Source organism: Eptatretus burgeri, chromosome 6 (assembly GCF_056783735.1).
Source record: "Eptatretus burgeri isolate ZD-2024b chromosome 6, Ebu_testis_v1, whole genome shotgun sequence".
NCBI lineage: Eukaryota > Metazoa > Chordata > Myxini > Myxiniformes > Myxinidae > Eptatretus > Eptatretus burgeri.
In genome coordinates this window covers 113,446,380-113,471,408 of record NC_140966.1, presented here as the reverse complement: position 1 = coordinate 113,471,408, position 25,029 = coordinate 113,446,380, and the positions used below count along the sequence as shown (strand labels likewise).

The window sequence follows — 25,029 nt, the reverse complement described above, 5'->3', positions numbered from 1 at the left end:
CCTTTATTATACAAGCACATATGCAGTCAGGAATGCAAAACACTAACATGCACGTATACAGAACAAAAGCAAAGCAAAAGGTGCTACGACCGTCTATAAGCAATTATGTACAGTCACTTATACGGTTTTACTTACGGGACTCAGCGCCACAACACGCATTCAAAGAAAAAGCAAGAAAAGACCCCCTCATAGACAAGGGAGTCAGACTGGGCCCGTGGGCCTAATGCGCGTGGAACCTGGATGAGCGACCACGTCCACGACACCGAAGGGTCTTACCCACGCCCTCGTGATGCGATGGCGGGCAAGTCGCAATGTCAGCATATCTGCACATGGCTTCATGCCCCTGGCGTGGTCAGTGAGCTCTATACGGCGCTCCCCGTCTGCCTTTCCCGTCAGCTTCGAGCTCCATCTCCCGACTTGACTGCCCCGCCGACACTACTGCACTCGACTTGACTGACCCGTCTCCCGCTTCTCCAGACTGCCACTCCACCGACTCCAGACTTGACTGCTGCGACCGACACACTTGACTGCCACACTGCTGCTGCCACTCCACTGCTCCCACTTGACTGCCGACGCACTGCTGCTGCCACTCCACTGCTCCCACTTGACTGCACCGTGCTCGCACTCATTGATGCAAATTTCTGGATCACAGCAGGTTCGGAGGCGGGGCTACACCACCCGATGCTCAGCCATTGGATGGATGAAAAGGGGGCGTGAAGCATTCCTGATCCGCTTTTTGAGGCGAAAGGAACGCATTCACAGCCCATGGCACGACGTGTGGTAGAAAGGCAGAGGTGGTGGGAGTTTACTGCTGTGGTTTGGGAAGGGTGTTGGTGGTGGCAATATGGTTGCTGGCAGGCGTCGTTTGAGAATGGCGGTGAAGCGATGTTTGCAGGGTGGTGTTGTGGAGGTAAAGAGGCGAAGGTGGTGGTGTTTGAGTTGTTGTTTGGGAATGATGTTGGTGGTAGCGATTTGGTTGTTGGGGGATGATTGGTCCAAAATAATGATAGAGAAAAGAAAAACGTCTAACTCAAAGGATCGCAGCCCTGTGAACACAGAAATTCCCTTTAAACAACGGTGGGGAAATCAAACTACACAATTACTTATCGTCATAACTGATCTAAGGACCCTTTATGGTGTATTGCGAATTTCCACAGCCGTAACAATATTATAATGGTTTTGGATTGGGGGCAATCTGAGATGGTGGTGAACAGCTGTGTTGAAGACCTGGAAGGAAGAATGAGATTGAAGAGCATGTGGAAGTTGGTTACACAGGTGGTAAAAAGAGGAAGAAATGAGTGTAGGTGAACAGTGATCCTGGATTTAAGTAGTTTCACCATAAAGGGGTTGATGGTAAACAAGTGTGCCTTGCAGAAACTTTGGGGGGGGGGAGGGGGATTGGGGAACAAAGCACAAAAAGAGCAGAAGGTGTAAGATCAGAAAAGAGGTGGTATAAGAGAGAGACCACCAACCTTTCAGTGATGGCGAAGTGATAGACCCATAAACTCAGCTTCATCGTGGGAGATTCCAATGATTTTGAAGGCCTTGGTTTCCACGGTGTCAAGCTGAGCAATATGTGAGGAAGGAGAGCCAGCTCAGAGGGAAGAGCAGCACTCCATCAAGCTGCGGATAAAGGCTTTGTGGGTGGATAGAAACTCAGGTGTGCCAAGGAAGGATGTCACATGATGAAGGATGCCCAGTCAGCAGTTGGCTTTGGAAGCCAACTTTAAAATTTGGTTGGTCCAAGAAAGATCATGGCTAATTGTGAGACCCAGGAGTGTGTGTGTGTGTGTGAGCGAGAGAGACAGAGAGAGAGAGAGACAGAGAGAGAGAGAGAGAGAGAGAGAGAGAGAGAGAGAGAGAGAGAGAGAGAGAGAGAGAGAGAGAGAGAGAGAGAGAGAGAGAGAGAGAGAGACAGAGAGAGAGAGAGAGAGACAGAGAGAGAGACAGAGAGACAGAGAGAGAGAGAGAGAGAGAGAGAGAGAGAGAGAGAGAGAGAGAGAGAGAGAGAGAGAGAGAGAGAGAGAGAGAGAGAGAGAGAGAGAGAGAGAGAGAGAGAGAGAGAGAGAGAGAGAGAGAGAGAGAGAGAGAGAGAGAGAGAGAGAGAGAGAGAGAGAGAGAGAGAGAGAGAGAGAGAGAGAGAGAGAGAGAGAGAGAGAGAGAGAGAGAGAGAGAGAGAGAGAGAGAGAGAGAGAGAGAGAGAGAGAGAGAGAGAGAGAGAGAGAGAGAGAGAGAGAGAGAGAGAGAGAGAGAGAGAGAGAGAGAGAGAGAGAGAGAGAGAGAGAGAGAGAGAGAGAGAGAGAGAGAGAGAGAGAGAGAGAGAGAGAGACAGAGACAGAGAGAGAGAGAGAGAGAGAGAGAGAGAGAGAGAGAGAGAGAGAGAGAGAGAGAGAGAGAGAGAGAGAGAAAGAGAGAGAGAGAGAGAGAGAGAGAGAGAAAGAGAAAGAGAGAGACAGAGAAAGAGAAAGACAGAGAGAGAGAGAGACAGAGAGAGAGAGAGACAGAGAGAGAGAGAGACAGAGAGAGAGAGAGAGAGAGAGAGAGAGAGAGAGAGAGAGAGAGAGAGAGAGAGAGAGAGAGAGAGAGAGAGAGAGAGAGAGAGAGAGAGAGAGAGAGAGAGAGAGAGAGAGAGAGAGACAGAGACAGAGACAGAGACAGAGAGAGAGAGAGAGAGAGAGAGAGAGAGAGAGAGAGAGAGAGAGAGAGAGAGAGAGAGAGAGAGAGAGAGAGAGAGAGAGAGAGAGAGAGAGAGAGAGAGAGAGAGAGAGAGAGAGAGAGAGAGAGAGAGAGAGAGAGAGAGAGAGAGAGAGAGAGAGAGAGAGAGACACAGACAGAGACAGACAGACATAGAGAGACATATAGACAGAGAGAGAGACAGACAGACAGACAGACAGGCAGAGACAGAGACAGAGAGATTTGTCAGGATTGAAAGACCTATTCCAAATTTTTGACCATCTTCTGATTCTAATGAGGTCTGAAGAGAGAGAAGAGGCGACAGCCTGTTTATCTAAAGGATGAGAGATGTCATGGCAAAGGGTGGAGTCTGTCTCTCACATCAGAGGTATGTCGGCAATCTTTCTGTTAACTTCGCTCTGTTCTTCAACATTGCTACCTCTGCTATCTCAGTCTTCTGACCCTCACCCATAACTCCAGGATGCACACATTATCCAGGATGTAACCCCACCTGGTTGAACTTACAATGTCCAAGTTTATTGCACACGTCAACTCTTTTATTCCTTGTTTCTCCCATGTATAGAACTACATTGAAGAGACTGTTTTTTATCACTCTTTTCTCTTGGACTTCAACCAAACAGTGCACAGCCATCTCTTCTCATCCCCAATCCTGAACCATGATCTTTATTATCCCTTTAACCTTTGCTAACCCAACCATCTCACTTGTTCATTTCGGCGTTTCCTCTCACACCTCCATCTCCTCTTTCCTGTTTATTCTTCCTCTGTTTGTTGTCCCAAAGTCAGATCTACCTAGCATTTCCAGAATTACTACAATTACAATGTCAGTTGGTAGATCACATACCTCCATTTACGTTTTGTATCCCACTGTTAGGCCTGATCTGCATCTGGGCCTTAATCAAAATCGAATCGGCTTGTTCTTGTCACCTACCCACTCTTCCAACAAGTTTTGTCATAACTCGTCCACAACTTTTTTGAAATATCACGCCATGTGTCGTTTTTTTTTTGCCCCATCTCTCAATGGTGACGAATCATTAAAGAAATAATAAAAAAAAGTTCTCACATCCAGATGCAGATGTTCACCAAAATCGAATAATTTCATCCTTTTTACACACCCAACCTGTCCACCAAATTTCATCTGAATCTATCCATAACCTTTTGAGATATCCTGCTCAGACAAAGAAAGAAACAGACAGACAAGCCGGAAGGCAGCAATGGGTCGCCGAGCATGAAAACTATAAGATATAGAGCAAAATGGATGTCATATAGAGGATAGGGAATCACCTTAAGATTATGCATATCAAATCTCATCCAGTTCCATCCACTGATAACTACTCGGTATCCATTTGAATGAAAAGTACCGAACATGCGGTTTGAAATTGAAAATCCCCAAAGTTCCAGAGAGTGCTGTGGGTGAACAAAGATCTAAATCGAAAATCTGGCTCAATCGTTTGTCCACAATGTATTCCAGACGATTAGTGTGAATTTTCATGACCATCCAACCATAACCCTAGGAGGAGTAGCATTTGGCGTGAAGGCACCTCCAGCTCTCGCATGTTATCAATTTTTGCACTAATTGATAACATGCTTTAGTCAATTAGTCTATCAACACCATCAACATGATAGGTGTGATATCAACACCACCACTAACCCTAACCCTAACAGCTTGACCTTTGACCCCTGACCTAAGCTAAATCGGACAATATGTCCTGAGGCAAAGTTTGTAGTACTCATTGAGTACCATGAACCTGCAAAGTTTCATTCGTATCGATGCACTCACCTGGTCGCTAGGGGGCCTTCAATTTTCACCAATTTTCAAGCATACCCTAATTGTTGGGGGCGCTGCGGATAAAGTATTCCATATATCACAAAAACCGGAATATATTTGATAGAACATCACCTGTAGATCATCGGTGCCAAATTTCATAACCCGTCATGGGATAATGGCTTTCGGAATTGATTTCGCGTGAACGGTACCGATTTTGAAGGGTTTTCTGTTGTTGCTCGGGAACCAAAGCGTCCCTAGCAACCATCACAATTTCCAGAGCACAAGGTCATAAGATGTACCTACCACCTGAGTTTGGTCAAAATCCGCCCACGTTTACTACCAATTATGCTGATGACAAACAAACAAACATCCAAACAAACAGACAGAATTACTGACAATAAGGGTCACCTATTTCGGAGACCCAACAGACAAAAAGACAGGGTGGCAGAGGAAATAAAAAACCTGAAGTACATCCACAATTAATCCAATGACCTCATATTCATTGAGAACTAGACACCATCCCAAATGCAAAGCCCATCCAAGTCCACTTTGTACACAAACTGAGCTTGATGAAAACAACAGCAAAAAAAAAACGTTTTTTTTAAACTTTGATGACAAATTCTCAAACGGTAAAAACGTTTCAATCTGCTTCAAAAGACAGATTGAAGCTCTAATGGTGAAAATAGAAAGAAAAGAAAGCGAATAAAACCCAGCCATGTCGTGCGGCACAGCAGCAGCCTGGCTAATAAGGTCTCATGAAATTTACTATGACTTTGCTCGATGAAATTTTGACCTAATTATTGTATTTCCCCTATATCATCATACTAAAGGCTTGTTTAACATTTCATGATAAAACCTGGAATGGTAAAGACGTCATAGCCTGGACAGACAGACAGACAGACAAACACAAAAACACAGAAGCGATTGCAAAACCCCCTCTCCGACTGAGAGGTTGGTGGGCTAATTACTCCAGAAGATAAAATAAATACAACTGCAATTACTCCAAAACAAATGGTAGTAACTGGTCAGTTTCTACCTAAAGTTGCAAAAAAAATCTCCCTCTAGGTCATTCAATGAATTTTGACAATTTCATAGGAGAGAAACATCTTTACTAGATAGATATAATTTCTGGGCAGGTGGTGACAGGTACCTTCTTCCTCATGCAGCTCCTCGCCATCCTGGTTGTTCAACCTGACAGTCTGCATTTTGGGATAAGGGTTCACAATGCTGGGTCTTTGAGATGCTGTAGTCAAAGCTTGGAACTGCGGCGGTGGATTGGGAAGATGGAGATTGAACTTAGAGGGTATTCAATCCATACCTTGTACATTAGGATTACAGTTATCATACTATGTCTAATTTGGTGTGTGTGTGACTTGTATGCACTCCTAAACTGCAGGATGGAAAAATAGCACCGCAAAGCGGGCGTAACCCCTCAGCCCCTTGACGCAAACCAATTTCAAGATGGTGGCCATATCGAAAATCGCAGCACGCCCATTTTTGAAAGGAACCTTCCTCTACTCAACCCCAACACACCCAGCAAAAATGGATTTAATCGGACAAGGCGTTCTCGAAATTGACGGAAAACAATTTCAAGATGGCTGCTGTGGCGGCCACAGTGAAAATCACAGCATGCCCATTTTGGAAAGGAACCTTCCTCTACTCAACCCCATTATACCTCGCCAGAATAAAATCAATGTGTAAAGCCGTTCTCAAGTTATTGTCCGGAAACCAAATTCAAGATGGTTGCTCTAGCCGCCAGATTTGATATCGGATTGCACTGAATATCGAAAGGAACCTTACTCTAAACACCCCCATTATATCACACAAAAATGAAATCAATGAGTCAAGCCGTTCTCAAGTTATTGTCCGGAAACCAAATTCAAGATGGTTGCTCTAGCTGCCAGATTTGATATCGGATTGCACTGAATATCGAAAGGAACCTTACTCTAAACACCCCCATTATATCACACAAAAATGAAATCAATGAGTCAAGCCGTTCTCAAGTTATTGTCCGGAAACCAAATTCAAGACGGCTGCCCAAGCCGCCATATTGGATATCACATCACACTGATTATCGAAAGGAACCTTCCTCTACCCAGCCCCAACACACACTGCAAAAATGGATTTAATCGTACAAGGCGTTCTCCTCAAAATTGACGGAAACCAAAAGTTGACAGACGCCCAGACAACGCCTATAACGACAATACCCCTTAGCCAATTCAGGCTGAGGGGTAAAAAGTTGAAATATGGTGTTTGTACTCGAGGGTGCAGAGAAACGTTCTATTAAGTTTGGATGGCCACCTCCAACCTTCTCCTCCCTCATCCCCCAACCACCTCTACCACCCCTCCCCACCTTTACGACCACAATTATTGTTACTATTTTTATTACTTCAATTATTGGCTGCCCTTAGAGCACCCTTATTCTGGACATTTCCATCTGTCTGTCTGTCCACGAAACTTTGGTCAAGCCGAGGAGCTAAACCACTCAACCGATTCCAATGAAATTTGGTAGGTAGGACCAATATTTCTGGGAATCGTGTGCTTTCGAATATCGGACCCCGAGCCCTAGCAACGGCATAGAAACGGCCCTTTAAAGTGGTCAAAAATTCGAAAAATTGAAGCTTAGAGTTCTGTGCGCAATCTATCTCGCTCCCTTCATGCCAATTTGCAGCCCCAACAAAAAATATTTGTAGGGGGAGATAGGTTTTGGGCGAGTACATGTCGAACATTTCAGAAACGGTTAATTACGAATATCTCTAAGAGAAAGAGTCTGATTTTGATGAAACTTGGGTGAAATGTGTACAATGTGGCGAGCATGTACACAAAAATGAATGGTTGCTATGCACACCTCCGTTGCTTAAGGCCCAGTCACACATTGACGTTTTAGCCAGCGTATGGAAAGGTATCACAATGTATGTAAAACGCTGGCGTACGCTGAACTATTGATGTTTTTTTTGTTTTGGACGTATTCATAACGAGTTGGACGTATGCATAACATGTTAGTAACGTACACAGAACGTTTCGATAACATATAGATAACTTATACCAACGAATGCTGAGCGTGTTGCTGGCGTTCACAACCTATGCCCAATGATAGTCGAACTTATGCATAGCGCGGCAGCGTATCGCCGACAATCACGTGGCGTAGGCTATTAATAAGCTGCGGCTCAACGATTCAAATCATCACCGCACGAGACATCGAAGTGTCAAGGCCATCACACCTTGACGTTTTAGCCAGCGTATTCCGACGTATGAAAAATTTGCCGAATATGCTGACACACATGGGATACGTTATGGGTAAGATTTGTATACGTTAAGAGCATGCTGAAGCACACTGGCATGCGTCGTAGTACGCCAAGTACGTCAACAAATTTTCAGCATGTTGAAAATTTTTTGACGTATGCCCGCGTATGACACACGTTCCGCATACACTGTCCATAAGTTGTAGGCACGTTACGCGATCGTTGACACACGTCGACACACGTTACTTGTAAGTTACTCATAAGTCAAAACACGTCGAGGTAATGTTTAGCGTCAGTGTTCCAGACTCCCTGGTTGTTTTTTTTGTTTTGTTTTTTTTTCTTCTTCGGTGTGAAGGTGATGTTGACACTTCAATTTGTAGTGCGGTTATGATATAAATCATTGAGCAGCAGCCAATTAATTATATTATATTATAACCGCACCAGAAATAAAAGTGTCAACATCACCGTCATACTGAAGAAAAACAACCGAAAAAAAAACCATGGAGTCTGGAACACTGATGCTAAACATTACCTCGACGTGTTTCGACTTATGAGTAATTTACAAGTAGCATGTGTCGACCTGTATCAATGATCGCATAACGTGACTACAACTTATGGCCAGCATATGCGGGACGTGCGAGTCATACGCGGGCATACGTCAAAAAATTTCAAGCATGTTAAAATTTGTCGACGAGCTCGGAGTACTATGACGTATGCCAGCGTGCTTCAGCGTGCTCTTAACGTATACAAAACTTACCCATAACGTATTCGACGTGTGCCAGCGTTTTAGACAAATTTTTCATACATCGGCATACACTGGCTAAAACGTCAAGGTGTGACAGGGCCTTTAGCAACAGCTAAAGTACTTTGTCGTACATCGTACACTTATTGTGGACTGTACAAAAAAATCAATACCTCCAAAACTGGACCTCCGAGGGACCTGTTTTTTTTATTGTCTGTGCAAGATATATATGTCTGTGCTCTATCCTTTTTAAACGGCTTAAATTTTGGATTAAATTGTTACTTTTATTTGATATTTGATGTGCCATACTCGCTACAGAGAGTCTGTGCCTCCGAAGCAGCTTCCTGAGCAAGGATTATACTGGGTGGTTTGCCATTGTCTTCCCAGCAGTAGTTTGGGCAGGAATTTGTAATTTAGCCACGGTGCTGGTGATAGGTCACCCACTCTTCATGAAAGGACAATGTAGGGATCATTAACGTCCATCAACTAATGTCAGAAGACAGGACGCCCAGATTAATGTCCATCGGAGGGACGACACACACACCGATGATTGACCCAGTCTGTGAAACACCAGGATGACATTTTAGAGCTGGGTCTGGATTCAAACCCAGGCGAGACAGCTTAGAGGCGAGTGTGGGTACCTCGAGGTCATCCTGTCAAAGGTTGTATCATAACGAACTGTAAATAAACAAATTGCGAGCCCACGCCCTGCGCGCGTATTATTCAATTATATCGCGTTCGGGGGGGAGGGGGGGAATAAATAAAATAAAACACTTTTTCCTAAATTTCCATCCGATTTCACTCTAGGTTTTGACATAATCATTTAAGCCATGAGTTTTGATCATCAAATATGGAATCAGACTTTGAATATCAGCTTAAAATAAACCAATACGATACATTATTCAATCTTGCCAGGAGCCAATCACATTACACCGAGCTTCAGCCAATCAGTGTCAACTACAAACAGACAAAGAGACAGCCATCTCTGCCTCATATAGATCATCATATAACAAAATAAAGGACCAATGGTCATGCAGCTCACCTGGCTGGTTGCCATAAAGTGGAGTGAAGGATGGATCAGGGTAAAAATAAGAACTGGATTTCGAATACATGTTTTCGGTTGGGGAGTATGGAAAAAATGTCCACAGCAGTGCAACTCCTTGCAGTCTTTGAGCCTTAGTTTTCAAGATATTGCCCACTTCTGGTATTATGATGTCACTTCATATTGGTCAAAATTATCCCGATTTGATGAAGTGCAACTTCAAGGCGTCGAGAATTAATATTTTTCGAGATATTTGCCACATTCTGTATTATGACGTCATTGGTGACCATATTGTGTTTCGGGTCAGCTTTTTATAATCAAACGTTTCCACAGGAAGTCAATCATATATTTTAAGTTTTGCAATGATCAGTTAAGCGGTTTCAGAGAAAATTAATTTTAACGGTTTTTCCCTTTGATACAACATGCATACCGAACCACATGACAAATTATGTCATTGTTATCAAATTATATTTCCGACACGGAGTTCATCATACATGCAAAGTATTACATGGATCAGTTAAGCAGTTTCAGAGAAGAAGGTTTTAAAAAGTTTTCTTAGAATCCAGTATAGCTGCGAAACCACATGACTGATGACATCATTGTTAACTATATTTCTCTTGGGTAATTGATCACAAATTTAAATGTTTCGCATTGATTGGTAGAGGGGGAGGTTGCCGTGAACAAACTTGAGTTCCACCGCACCAAATATAAAACTTTAGCCAAGTTTGGTCGCAATTTCATCAGCAGTTTCGGAGAAGAAGTTGAAAGTGTTTATGGACGGATGGACTGACGCGCCATCTCATACGCTCACCTGATTTATGTTCCAGGTGAGCTATAAATGAAGAATCAGAATCACAAAGGTCATGTGTATTTAAAAACCCAAATGAAGTGGAATGATATTGGACTTGATGTGCTTCTGGCCAGAAGACAAGTGAGGAATAGAGTTAATTAAATAAAACTTAATGCGAGTACATTTACTGTTGTGACAAAGATATTCAGGTACAAAATTCCAAACAACTGAAGGGTTAAAGGATTAATTTAACAATATATTATTCTTATTATTTACTAATTAATCTCGTATCATGACATATCTTCATTAGCAGGTACACTTGATGTCATTGCACATAATCTTAGTACGTGAATGACACTTGCTTTACCTATTTGTAATTCTTTAACACCAGAAACCTTCCTGTAACACTCTCCTACCACTCAATCCTCCACTCACTGATAGACCTGATGAAAACACATGGACACATAATTTGGCATCATAACTCCATGTAAGCCTTCCAACGTTGTGTGGCTATTACTGGATAAACAAAAATAGATATGATCGTTTCAGAAGAAAAACCGTAAAGGATTACCTCTTCCAATTCGCCAACAATTTCCTTGAAAGAAGAAAGGAAAGAGAGTGATTAAACATCACCATTCACAAATGCACACAACTATCCCATTCACACAAACCTGGTGTGCATTTGCTTACATAAGCCAATGAGATGCCAAACCATTTTGTTTCCTTGTGTTTGGAATGAGACATTTCAATATAGATCTTGAATTATATTTCCATCCATCGGGACCATACTCTGTGCAGAGCGTTGGTGCTGCCGAAGCAGTCCCCTTGGCCTATTGGGCACAATCCTGGACGGGTCACCATTCCTACACAGTATACCAGCATGCTGGCACTCATTTTGCTGACCTCAGAAGGATGACGGGCAGAGTCAACCCCACCTGGTATTAATTCAAGAGCCAAGGGGGATTTGAACTCACGATTATAGGATCCCAAGCCCACCCACCACCCTAAACATTGAGCCAACACCAGGTATTGAGTTATATTTGAGCCCCCAATATGCTCCAAAAGCAACAGATGTTAAAAAACAACCAAACCCAACAACTACACATCAACATCAAAAATACCCTTCTTAATCACGGTGTGTGAATATATGGAATGATCGAATATTATTTAGGGAGCAACGAGATGAGATGTGATGATTGAAAGAGATGGATCATAATCCCTGTAGGCTGTATACAGATAAACTAAACACCGGGGATAGAGCGAGGACAGAATGGACAAACACAGATTTTTATAAGAAGGTAAGATGGTCTTGGTCATCAGCAGGGTTGTGTACCATCATCAGTGAGAAATTCAATGTCACTGTTGGAAATGCGGCATTAAGCTCCCATTTCTGCTTTTCTTCTTCATTCATGAAAGAGAGCTTTTAAAAAAGGAGTATTCATGATAAAATGGAAATGAAGTTTTGCTCCAAGTAAATCAATTAAACACAGACACAGACACAGACACAGACACAGACACAGACACAGACACAGACACAGACACAGACACAGACACAGACACAGACACAGACACAGACACACACACACACACACACACACACACACACACACACACACCTTGCAGTATTAATAGACAAGTACAAAAGCCCATCAAAATGACAGGTTGGAATTATTTTATTCTAAATATTCAAGGAGACTGGAAAATTTGAAGTTTCGTAGCAAGAAGGGTTATTTTAAAACATGACGTGCACAAATGTTTCCCTATTTTGTCTTATCTTCTGGGACATGTTGTTTCGATGGTGCAGCCTCGTGAGCGTGCCAAAGTGTGAAGCCTCGGCCTAGATTCATGTGTCCCTTTATCTTATTTATTCGGACATCTGACAAATGCAAAATGAACACTCGTTTTACTCTGCTCATGTTGAACATAATGTGCAGCAAGTATCACCTCCCTCCACATTGAATTTATTGTTATTTTTAAACGATTCTGGACACCGCCATTGACACCAAGTCGATAAGTCACCGTCCACAATTCCAATAGAAATGACGTAATTACTCTTTTATGGAAAATATTTTTCGAGTTTCTTATATCCTGAAAAATAGACCGTAATGAACACACAGTCATGTTAAAAGATTGGCCTTATGAAGGGGTACAGACAACTTCACAAACACACACAACTACACACACACACACACACACACACACACACACACACACACACACACACACACACACACACACACACACACACACACACACACACACACACACACACACACACACACACCAGACAAGACCATTTGAATGAAAAGATTCCCTCAGACAAGGCCATTTCTTAAAAAGCAATAACACCACACACTCGACAGGAATACACACAAAATTGTTGCCGCTTCGTTATTTTTCTCTACCGAAGAGAAGGCTTAAAGAGTTTTCATAGGAAGCTCAGATATTGAAAAGGTAAAAATCTGAAACGAGTAACAAACTAGTGAACAGCTGCTCATGTATTCCAAAGGCCTGGTGCTCGCTAAATGGTTAAGGTGTTTGGCTCAAGATCCGAGGATCTTGAGTTCAAGCCCCTGTCAGGCCATCGAATTACCATCAGGAGGGATGGGTGTGAGGGAAGAGAATTAGTGTCTGAAACCCGAATCCTATCCAAGTTCCTTCTGATGACTCCAATGCAGTATTTGGTTTTCTGTTTGATATCATGAGAGGTTCCAGTTAAGGTAAAGATTGGGCACACCACTGATCAAGATCTTCAGGAAAAGTTGTGCTTTTTCATGTCATGGAAAAGTACTCAAGCGATGCTGAAAAAATGCTTCATCATTAATCTAAATGATAACCGTTTTCACTTCGTGTTAACTTGTATCTTAATAAAATGTTCTACATGATATATTTGGGTTAAAAACAGCACAACACAGCAATGCACATCGATCAAAAGTAACTCGGTGAAGGGGTGCTTGCACAGCCAAAAATCCTATTTGTGTAACAGTTTCATGTGTTGCTTTATCTCCCTCCCACATCTCTCTCTCTCTCTTTACCTCCCTGCCATCTCCCTCCCTCTTTACCTCCCCAATATCTCTCTCTCTCTCTCTCTCTCTCTCTCTCTCTCTCTCTCTCTCTCTCTGTCTCTCTCTCTCTCTCTCTCTCTCTCTCTCTCTCTCTCTCTCCCTCGCTCTCTCTGCCTCTCCCCATCCCCCTTCTCTCTATATATTCCTCCCTCTTAGCTTCTCTTCCTCTCACCTCCTCTATTTTTTCTCTCCCTCAATTTCTTTCCCTGGCCCTACTCCTCCCCCATCTTTCTCTCTCTTTCTCCCTACTCCCCCACTTTTTTGGTATTGATCAAACTTTGATCTGCTCGAGCAATGGCCAAACCTTGAAGCAACAGAAAACATGCACACATCACTCAGACAAAGCATCTCGGCATTACCTGGTACCTTTCAAACTCTTTTCCAGAAACGTAACACTGCAGGTAGTGCAAGAGGTGAATTTGAGAGAACATGGTAATGACAATGGAAAAGAAGATTAAGCAGGTGTCTCTTTCCATCACACCAGCACAATATGGTATAAGAACCCTCAACTTGCATGTGATATGGAGAAATGAGACAATGCATGGCTGAATGTAAGGTTAGAGTCAGGTTGAAGGGTCAGGGTTAAAAGACTATGCTCAGTGAATTTATCAATGGAGGTGGGTTTTGATGTTGAGAGCATTTCTATAAAGTGTAAAGTATGCTGGCCTTTGATTTACCTGAGGTTCCACTTTTGAAGGTGATCCCACCCATTGTGCTTCATTGAAAGAAGCTTCATCTGGATGGGGAAGCACTTGGGGTTCAAATGCATCTTGAGGGGTTAGCGGTAAAGGTGACTGGACTCCATCGGCTCGATCAGACAAGGAAGGGTTTGAGTTCATAAATAATTCAGACATATCAGTGGTGGGGTTGATAGAAGCTGGTTCGGGAGCAGTCCGGCTGGCTGCAATACGCAGGTTGTCTAAAATGTTGTGGGGGACAAAACCAGAATGTCCGCTATGATTCTTCACTCGCCACCACTGTTTGCTGTTGTCCTCAACCTGCAGCAAAAATTAACCAGAGAGTTGGTGTCAAAGCCACCCAATGCTCGCCTGTTTATACATTTATCGTTTTTAAAAGACGAGTCTAATAATATTTTTTATAAAGCATTGCAGTGAAGTATGATCCAAATAATTTTAAAGCAATATATGTATTTGTATATTGTAATCAGTAAAAAAAATAGTGTGGTAGATAAAAACATTACAAAGGAAAAAACTTTAACGTTGAAGTGCTAAAAAAAGTTAAGTTCAAAACAAGTCAAAAATTTTAAAATTTAAAATTATTTTTTAATTTCAACTTCACTACATCAATAGTATACCCCAGAGTTTCTCAACCTTTTTACCCTTGTGGAACCCTTGAAATAGTTTTCATGTCTCAGAGAAACCCTGCATAAAAATTATTATATACCATTATTAATATCTAGCTCTTTTATATTTTCATCATAGTTCACATGGTAAATATAATTTTTTTTCGGATACCTGGTTTAAGGAAAAAATGACCCCCTTTTTGTCAAATTTATTGGCAATGAAAAAAAAACAAAAAAAAAACATACTGCTCGTTTATGAGACCTCAAACCTAGGTTTTAAATATTTGATTAGAAAAAAAAATATATATATTGTTGTGGTTACCAAATTCGCAAACCACCATTCAGGTCCCTTAGGTGAGATATCTCGGTAAGTACATGTGTAGTTAGGCCCAAACCCGTTGTCTAGTGGGAATACACGTCATTTATGCGTGCTGCGACTCTTCAGGATAGCCGTTTTTCTTTTACTATCTTTATTTTGGACCAACCGCCATGATTACCACCACCAGTCACAACATCAACCACCAACCACAACGCCGCTTCACCACAACCGCCACGACCTTCACCTCACACCTCGCAACCGTCGCATCGCCACCGTTCTTGCGCCGCTTGTGGGTACCGGTGTTGGACTCGTGCAGGGCGCGCGCCGAACAGCGTGTACAAAATCACGGATTTTGTGCTTCAAAAACGGATCAAAAACGACACACGCCCACTTTTTGCCGTCCAATCGGTGCGAGGGGCGAATTGGCCCCGCCCCCAGGGCGTTGGAGGGCGATCGATATATGCAAATTTATGGATCAAAAAGCATTCACGCCCACTTTTTCTCGGGCCAATGGGGAGCGAGGTGAAAGGTCGAAGGGAGGGGGTCAAGGATGAGAGGGCGAAGCCACGGGGCTGATATAAGCGACCGTGTTCGTCAGTCCAGTGAGTAGTAGAGTCGAGAGGGAAGAGAGAGTTAAGACTTCGCGGGCGGTGGAGTTGGCAAGAAGGAGCTGGTCGTCGTGTGCGTTGGAGTCGGAGCGGAGGGGACGGAGCTGTGGAGAGGCGGCGAGGGCAGACGAGGGGGTGCTCGCGTCGTGCAGGGAGCTGCACCCCAGGGAGGCCGACAGCGCGACCTGGCCGAGGTGGAGACGCTCGTCGCGGGACAATAACAATCCTCTATACCCCGAGCATCAGCAACCCCCTCCTGTTTCCCCCCGCGCTGAGATAGTGCGACCAAGGGGGCCCCTTTCCCACCCCCTACCAGACACTGCCCGCGAGGCCCGCGGAGTTGAGGCACCATCGCCGCTCCGCGTCTCATCACCAGACGGGTAGGCCCGACCCGGTCTCGGCCTCAGGCCCGCCTCATCCTTGAGGGTATTCTTTCCTTGGTTTTGGGTATGTGTTGGCGGCGCCGTCTGTGAAGTAAAATTGTATAAGTGTTGCCGTGTGCTCTTGTAATCGGTATTAGATCTGCATTGTCGCATTTGCTTTTTGTGTAAATTGGATTGTGTTTTTCTTTTCTGTGTGCTTTTCGTGGAATTGAATATGTGTGCTTTCCGTTCATCGCGAATAAATGTGCTTTGTGTTGAACTGTTTCCCGCTTCGCTTCGTCATTTCCTTCATTGAATCCTCATCTTGCTTCACGTAAAGGGTTGGTAGTGGGCTGAATACGCCCGATAATTAATCGAACCGTCGAGGTCGACGAATAACACCGCTCGGTTATCCCGATAGTACGGAACGGGTCGCTTAAGTGGCCCGTGTCCGAAGTCGACCTGCGGCGAGGTGCGATCGCCCGGTCTACCCTCCGTGTGGGTACTTAGGTAGGTCGAATTTGGCGAGCAACCCTATCCCACGCGGGGGCTGATTGGCTCGATCGCGGTGAGACCGAAAGGTCCACCCGTGACTGGTTCCCGGCGTTAGTCCGAGAGGGTCACGACTGGATTGTCCGTCCGGTGGGCGACGTGCCGCGATTCGAGTTACGTGGCCGTCAGCACGCCGGCGGGCGCGAATCCGCAACAATATATATATATATATATATATATATATATATATATATATATATATATATATATATATATATATATATATATATATATATATATATATTACACTTTTGCACTATCGCAGCTGCGTCGTACCTCCTATTACTCTTGTTTTGTTTACATTGATGACATCACGAGGTCGTTTCTCGCAAGTTTCCGCGATTCACTGTTCAAACACATGTTTCAAACCACGAAAAATTTTAGTGAATTGGGCCAATCTGCTTGCTTTGTAATTGGGTTGTGCTGCTTGGTCAATTTAAAAACGTCATTTTTGAAAGTGTTTGTCAACCCCGAGTCTGTTTGACAATTTAAAAAAAAAAACACCTCATGTAACTTGATAAACAAATAAAGTGAAGCAATAAAGGTAAACAGAAGAACTAACCTAGAGAGAGAGAGAGAGAGAGAGAGAGAGAGAGAGAGAGAGAGAGAGAGAGAGAGAGAGAGAGAGAGAGAGAGAGAGAGAGAGAGAGAGAGAGAGAGAGAGAGAGAGAGAGAGAGAGAGAGAGAGAGAGAGAGAGAGAGAGAGAGAGAGAGAGAGAGGCAGAGAGAGAGGCAGAGAGAGAGGCAGAGAGAGAGGCAGAGAGAGAGAGAGGCAGACAGAGAGAGAGAGAGAGAGAGAGAGAGAGAGAGAGAGAGAGAGAGAGAGAGAGAGAGAGAGAGAGAGAGAGAGAGAGAGAGAGAGAGAGAGAGAGAGAGAGAGAGAGAGAGAGAGAGAGAGAGAGAGAGAGAGAGAGAGAGAGAGAGAGACAGAGAGAGAGAGAGAGAGAGGCAGAGAGAGAGGCAGAGAGAGAGGCAGAGAGAGAGGCAGAGAGAGAGGCAGAGAGAGAGGCAGAGAGAGAGGCAGAGAGATAGAGAGAGGCAGAGAGATAGAGAGAGCGCAGAGAGATAGAGAGATAGAGAGATAGAGAGATAGAGAGATAGAGAGATAGAGAGATAGAGAGATAGAGAGATAGAGAGATAGAGAGATAGAGATATAGAGAGATAGAGAGATAGAGAGATAGAGAGATAGAGAGAGAGCAGAGAGAGAGGGCAGAGAGAGGGCAGAGAGAGAGAGAGAGAGAGGGCAGAGAGAGAGGGCGAGAGGGCAGAGAGAGAGAGAGAGAGAGAGAGAGAGAGAGAGAGAGAGAGAGAGAGAGAGAGAGAGAGAGAGAGAGAGAGAGAGAGAGAGAGAGAGAGAGAGAGAGAGAGAGACAGAGACAGAGTACGAGAAAACATTCATATCTCAGACATTACTTTAAAATATATCTATCTATAATTCCAGCAATGTGTGTGTGTGTGTGTGTGTGTGTGTGTGTGTGTGTGTGTGTGTGTGTGTGTGTGTGTGTGTGTGTGTGTGTGTGTGTGTGTGTGTGTGTGTGTGTGTGTGTATCTGCAACCGCTTTTTCTCAACAACCACTGGTCTGATCTAATTGAAACTTGCCAGGTATATTGCTGGGAACCTGAGTATGTGCCTTTTCAAGGTTTGATATTAATCAGACAAGTGGTTCCCAAGTTATGGCCATTTATTTACCAAACCAATGACAGGACCGGTGCTATGACGTCACGATTGACATCACAATTCTTTTTTTTTTTGCACATACAGCCACACACGTATAGGCACGCACTAGTATATTTTAAATAAATTAAAAAATATATATTTTATGGAGGGTTGCTTCGGAAGACTCACTGACTGATATTACAGACGGGTACCTTCAGGATGATGTCGAAAGGTGAAATTTTGCGTACCAATGGACATTGACATCAATACTCCAGGAAAAAATATGTAATCGTCAGACAATTTCCATAAATGAAAATGTAACTAAATGAAATCTGATAATTATAGTTATCTGATAATTTGAAGAAATAATGAGTCTTATAACCAATACCTATTTACTTAAAGCAAGCAAGGAAATGGTCCCTCTTTCTCGATATACACACAAGAAAATGTGAAATTTCCAAAGCATAAAAGTTATCTTTGTGTCTTTTTTTTTTGGAGAATTACATTGAGTGAACCAAAAAAAACAATAGGAATGTGCCAAAATTAAGCAGCTTCATTGAGCTATTAGACTTAATGCATTCACTGCTTGACATCGTGTCCTGTTCCCCAGAAGAACTACTTATTCATCGCATCAGCCAGATCGGTGTCTATATTTTTGGAGGTATCATGAGGTGCTCTCCTGGGAATCAAAGCAAATCTGTTGAAAAACGGATGTTCTAAAATAAAGTGAGAACATTTGCACGGAAACGGACCTATGTACCAATGTAATGCATGCACACAGGAAAGCAGACAACGTGGCGGATTATCTGCAATGTTTATTTCAGGGGCTAATAAACTTTGTGATGTCTCCAGGGTTGTTCGATATTAAACAGCAACTCTTTTGTGGATAAAGACATTATTTGAATGCATTCATTTAATTTCTTTAACTGAGATGGATGCGGTGAAGACTGGCTTTAAATTAAAGGGAACCTATATGGTATGCAGTCACAGCCTGGCCAGCTGTTCCTCATGAACCATTCAATTGGAGTGCTTGCTTGAGTGTTGAAGCCACTTGCTGAGTGCCCTGCAGGTACAGCACTACGTCATTCTGAGCAAATCGTGCACTCACTGCGGATGCTTTTTCCACGCCACGTCACCCAGAGCTGTGAGCTCTATAATTCCAGCAACCGAGCCAAAATTACGAACCAGAGTGGGTGGCGCTCCACGCTCCGGCACCCCGAGCGGGTGGCGCTCCGCGCTCCGGCACCCCGGGCGGGTGGCGCTTCGGCATCCTGAGAAAGTTGTGAAATAACACCAGATTTCCAAGCCACTTGCCATATTAACACGTTTTCAAAATTACCGAGCCAAATTATGTTTCCACGCATCACACGCTGCTGAAACGTTCATGTAAATGCAACATTGTTTTTTCTGTTGTGAACAGTGTGTGCTGGATTCGGTAATCACACTGAGGCCAAGCGTTTGTGTGGGTGTGTATGTGTATGTGTATGTGTATGTGTATGTGTATGTGTATGTGTATGTGTATGTGTATGTGTATGTGTATGTGTATGTGTATGTGTATGTGAAAGTGTAAGTGTAAGTGTAAGTGTAAGTGTAAGTGTAAGTGTAAGTGTAAGTGTAAGTGTAAGTGTAAGTGTATGTGTATGTGTATGTGTAAGTGTAAGTGTAAGTGTGGGTATGTCTCTCCTGGTGTTCGTGTCGCCTTGTTTTTCATCTCTTCAAGGTTCCGCCAATGCCGTGGGCTGCGCAGTTGCTGCAATTTGTTATCTAAATGACAGATGATTTGTCTTCCCGATTCAATCGGTCTTTTGATTGCATGATCCTCCATTTAATGGTTGCCTATGTGCGACACAGACTTCAAATGGGACTAAGTCGAGCGACAGCTACTGATACGTTGGTCACGTATGGAAGGGCACACCGGAACTTTGGTTTGCGTTGTGTCGACTAATCGTTCACCCTCCTCTGCATAAACTTGTTCACAAAACTTGAGTAGAAGAAAGGACCCGCTCTTTTCTGCAGGATGTCAGGTCGCAATGCACAGCATCGGACAGCTGCAAGAGGCCTGGTATTCAAATGACTATTCAATGAATTGACAGATCGATTTTACACCCCGCGAAGGAAATATTAGATCAACAACTCAAACATCCGTAAACACGTTGCACGTGATAATCACCCCGAACACATTCACAGAATGTATCAAGAAAGTAATTAGGAGAAATTAGTTAATTGATAAAGTGACTTCAATCCAGGTGATATCAATCAGGATGATCAATCTCTTAACGTTATGTATTAATGGTACCTTATGTGTTTCATAACCATCTCCAATGACGAGCTCGAGTGATAGCGAGAAATGACAGACTTTTAAAACTTTCGTCCCAGTGATTGTTCATATTTCATCGTCAAATATGTATACATATATATATATATATATATATATATATATATATATATATATATATATATATATATATATATATATATATATATATATATATATATAAATAAATCAACACACACACATACATGTTCATAGATATATACGAGCGTGGATCGGCTCGAGATGCTTTGCCTCACACGTCGCAACAGTAAGACAAACACCACCCCAATATTAAAAACACATCACCACCACGTTATTAATCAGAGTTGGTATCAAAGCCACCCAATGCTCGCCTGTTTATATATTTATCGTTTTTAAAAGACGAGTCGAATAATAATTAATATTTTTTATAATTCTCTAACAATTTTTTTTTTGGGGGGTGGGGGGTTGGAAATCACTAAAAACATGTACAAATGCAAAAAAATTTTTTTTTTATGTCCAACAATTTTTTTTGAGGGGGGGGAACAAGTCCAAAATCCCATGGCATGATCCTTGGACGATACCTAACCCCCCGCCCACCAAGTTTCGTCGAAATCCAAATCACTGAAAACATTTGGAAATGCAAAAAAAAAGAAATCGAAATTTTGTCAAAAAAAAAGTTGCAAAAATTTTTTTTTCTCCAACAAAAATTTTTTTTGGGGGGGGGTGGAAATCACTTAAAACATGTAGAAATGCAAAAAAAAAAATTCACGACAATTTTTTTTTTGAGGGGGGGGACCAAGTCCAAAATATAATGTCATGATCCTTGGACCATACCGAACCCCCCACCAAGTTTCGCCGAAATCCGTCAAGGAGTTTTTCCATAATACAAAAAGTTTAACATTTTCACGCTCACGCTCACGGAAACGCTGGCGCTCACGCCGGGGGTATCGCTTAAACTCTCTGTTCTTCGAACAGGCGAGCTAAAACACATCACCACCACATTATTAAAAACACTTCACAACCACGTTATTAAAAAACACCTCACCACCACGTTATTAAAAAACACCTCACCACCACGCTATTAAAAACACATCACCACCACGATATTAAAAACACATGACCTACACATTATTAAAAACACCTCACCGCCACGTTATTAAAAACACCTCAGCACCACGTAATTAAAAACACATCACTGCCACGTTATAAAAAACACCTCACCACCACGTTATAAAAACACATCACCACCACGTTATTAAAAATGCATCGCCCCACGTTATTACAAACACCCCATGACCACGTTATTGAAAACACATCACCACCACGTTATTAAAAACACCTCACCGCCACGTTATTAAAAACACATCACCGCCACGTTATTAAAAAAATATCACCGCCACGTTATTAAAAACACCTCACTGCCACGTCATTAAAAACACCTTACCACCACATTAAAAAACACATCACCACCACATTATTAAAAACACCGCACAACCACGTTATTAAAAACACATCACCACCACGTTATTAAAAACACATCACCACCACGTTATTAAAAACACCCCATCACCACGTTATTAAAAACATATCACCGCCACGTTATTAAAAACACCTCACCGCCACGTTATTAAAAACACCTCACCCCCACGTTATTAAAAACACCTCAACACCACGTTATTAAAAACATATCACCGCCACTTAATTAAAAACACATCACCGCCACGTTATTAAAAACACATCACCACCACGTTATTAAAAACACATCACCTCCACATAATTAAAAACACCTCACCGCCACGTTATTAAAAACACATCACTGCCACGTTATTAAAAATGCATCACCCCACGTTTTTAAAAACACCCCACTGCCACATTATTAAAAACACACACCACCACGTTTTAAAAAAAAACCTCACCACCACGGTATTAAAAACACATCACCACCACGGTATTAAAAACACCTCACCACCAAGTCATTAAAAACACATAACCCCACGTTATTAAAAAATACCTCACCACCATGTTATTAAAAACCCCTCACCACCACGTTATTAAAAACAACTCACCACCACGTTATTAAAAACATCACCACCACGCTTTAAAAACATATCACCGCCACGTTATTAAAAACAACTCACCACCACATAATTAAAAACACCTGACCTCCACGTTAATAAAAACACATCAGCAGCACATTTTTAAAAACACCTCACCGCCACGTTATTAAAAACACATCACCACCACGATATTAACACATCACCACCATGATATTAAAAACACCTCACCACCACGTTATTAAAAACACATCACCACCACAATATTAAAAACACCTCACCACCACATTATTTTAAAAACCTCACCACCACGTGATTAAAAACACATCTCCATCATGTTATTAAAAACACATCACCACCACGTTATCAAAAACACCTCACCACCACGTTATTAAAAACACATCACTGCCACGTTATGAAAAACACCTCACCACCACGTTATAAAAACACATCACCACCACAATATTAAAAACACCTCACCACCACATTATTTTAAAAACCTCACCACCACGTGATTAAAACATCTCCATCATGTTATTAAAAACACATCACCACCACGTTATTAAAAACACCTCACCACCACGTTATAAAAACACATCACCACCACGTTATTAAAAACGCATCACCCCACGTTATTAAAAACACCCCACTGCCACGTAATTAAAAACACCTCACCGCCACGTTATTAAAAACACATTACTGCCACGTTATTAAAAATGCATCACCCCACGTTTTTAAAAACACCCCACTGCCACATTATTAAAAACACACACCACCACGTTTTAAAAAAAACCTCACCACCACGGTATTAAAAACACATCACCACCACGGTATTAAAAACACCTCACCACCAAGTCATTAAAAACACATAACCCCACGTTATTAAAAAATACCTCACCACCATGTTATTAAAAACCCCTCACCACCACGTTATTAAAAACAACTCACCACCACGTTATTAAAAACACATCACCACCACGCTTTAAAAACATATCACCGCCACGTTATTAAAAACAACTCACCCCACATAATTAAAAACACCTGACCTCCACGTTATTAAAAACACATCAGCAGCACATTTTAAAAAACACCTCACCGCCACGTTATTAAAAACACATCACCACCACGATATTAACACATCACCACCATGATATTAAAAACACCTCACCACCACGTTATTAAAAACACATCACCACCACAATATTAAAAACACCTCACCACCACATTATTTTAAAAACCTCACCACCACGTGATTAAAAACATCTCCATCATGTTATTAAAAACACATCACCACCACGTTATTAAAAACACCTCACCACCACGTTATAAAAACACATCACCACCACGTTATTAAAAACACCCCACTGCCACGTTATTGAAAACACATCACCACCACATTATTAAAAACACACACCAGCACGTATTTAAAAAAAACCTCACCACCACGTTATTCAAAACACATCACCACCACGGTATTAAAAACACCTCACCACCAAGTCATTAAAAACACATAACCCCACGTTGTTAAAAATACCTCACCACCATGTTATTAAAAACACCTCACCACCACTGTATTGAAAACACATCACCACCACGATATTAAAAACACATCAACACCACGATATTAACAACACATCACCACCACGATATTAAAAACACCTCACCACCACGTTATTAAAAACACCTCACCACCATGTTATTAAAAACACATCACCACCACGATATTAAAAACACATAACCCCACGTTGTTAAAAATACCTCACCACCATGTTATTAAAAACACCTCACCACCACTGTATTGAAAACACATCACCACCACAATATTAAAAACACATCAACACCACGATATTAAAAACACCTCACCACCACATAATTAAAAACACCTGACCTCCACGTTATTAAAAACACATCAGCAGCACGTTTTTAAAAACACCTCACCGCCACGTTATTAAAAACATCACCACCACGATATTAACAACACATCACCACCACGATATTAAAAACACCACACCACCACGTTATTAAAAACACATCACCACCACGATATTAAAAACACATCACCACCCCGATATTAAAAACACCCACCACCACGTTATTAAAAACACCTCACCACCACATTATTAAAAACACCTCACCACCACATTATTAAAAACATGTCACCACCACGTTATTAAAAACACATCACCTCCACGTTATCAAAAAACCTCACCACCACTTTATTAAAAACACATCACGTCATTAAAAACACCTCACCACCACGTTATAAAAAACACCTCACGGCCACGTTATTAAAAACACATCACCGCCACGTTATTAAAAAGACCTCACTGCCACGTTATTAAAAACACCTCACCACCACCTTATTAAAAACACCTCACTGCCACGTTATTAAAAACACATCACCTCCACGTTATTAAAAACACCTCATCACCACGTGATGAAAAACACCTCACCACCACGTTATTGAAAACACATCACCACCACGTTATTAAAAACAACTCACCACCACGTTATTAAAAACACATCACCACCACGCTT

At 42.3% G+C, this 25,029-nt stretch overlaps 1 protein-coding gene across 4 annotated transcripts in view; it reads right to left on the bottom strand.

Annotated features, from left to right (window-relative positions):
* Positions 1-25,029, bottom strand: part of LOC147025655 (epidermal growth factor receptor kinase substrate 8-like) — a 138,541-nt gene that overhangs the window by 28,802 nt on the left and 84,710 nt on the right. For 2 of the 4 annotated variants that reach the window (XM_085886862.1, XM_085886866.1), the window contains exons 15-18: positions 14,018-14,338; positions 13,700-13,735; positions 10,847-10,870; positions 5,610-5,721 (exon numbers count right to left, since the gene is read on the bottom strand). In XM_085886862.1, the coding sequence (XP_085742988.1) occupies positions 5,610-5,721; positions 10,847-10,870; positions 13,700-13,735; positions 14,018-14,338 (493 nt within the window). The remainder of the gene's footprint in view (positions 1-5,609; positions 5,722-10,846; positions 10,871-13,699; positions 13,736-14,017; positions 14,339-25,029) is intronic. The other 2 variants (XM_085886864.1, XM_085886865.1) reach the window with 2 other exon arrangements.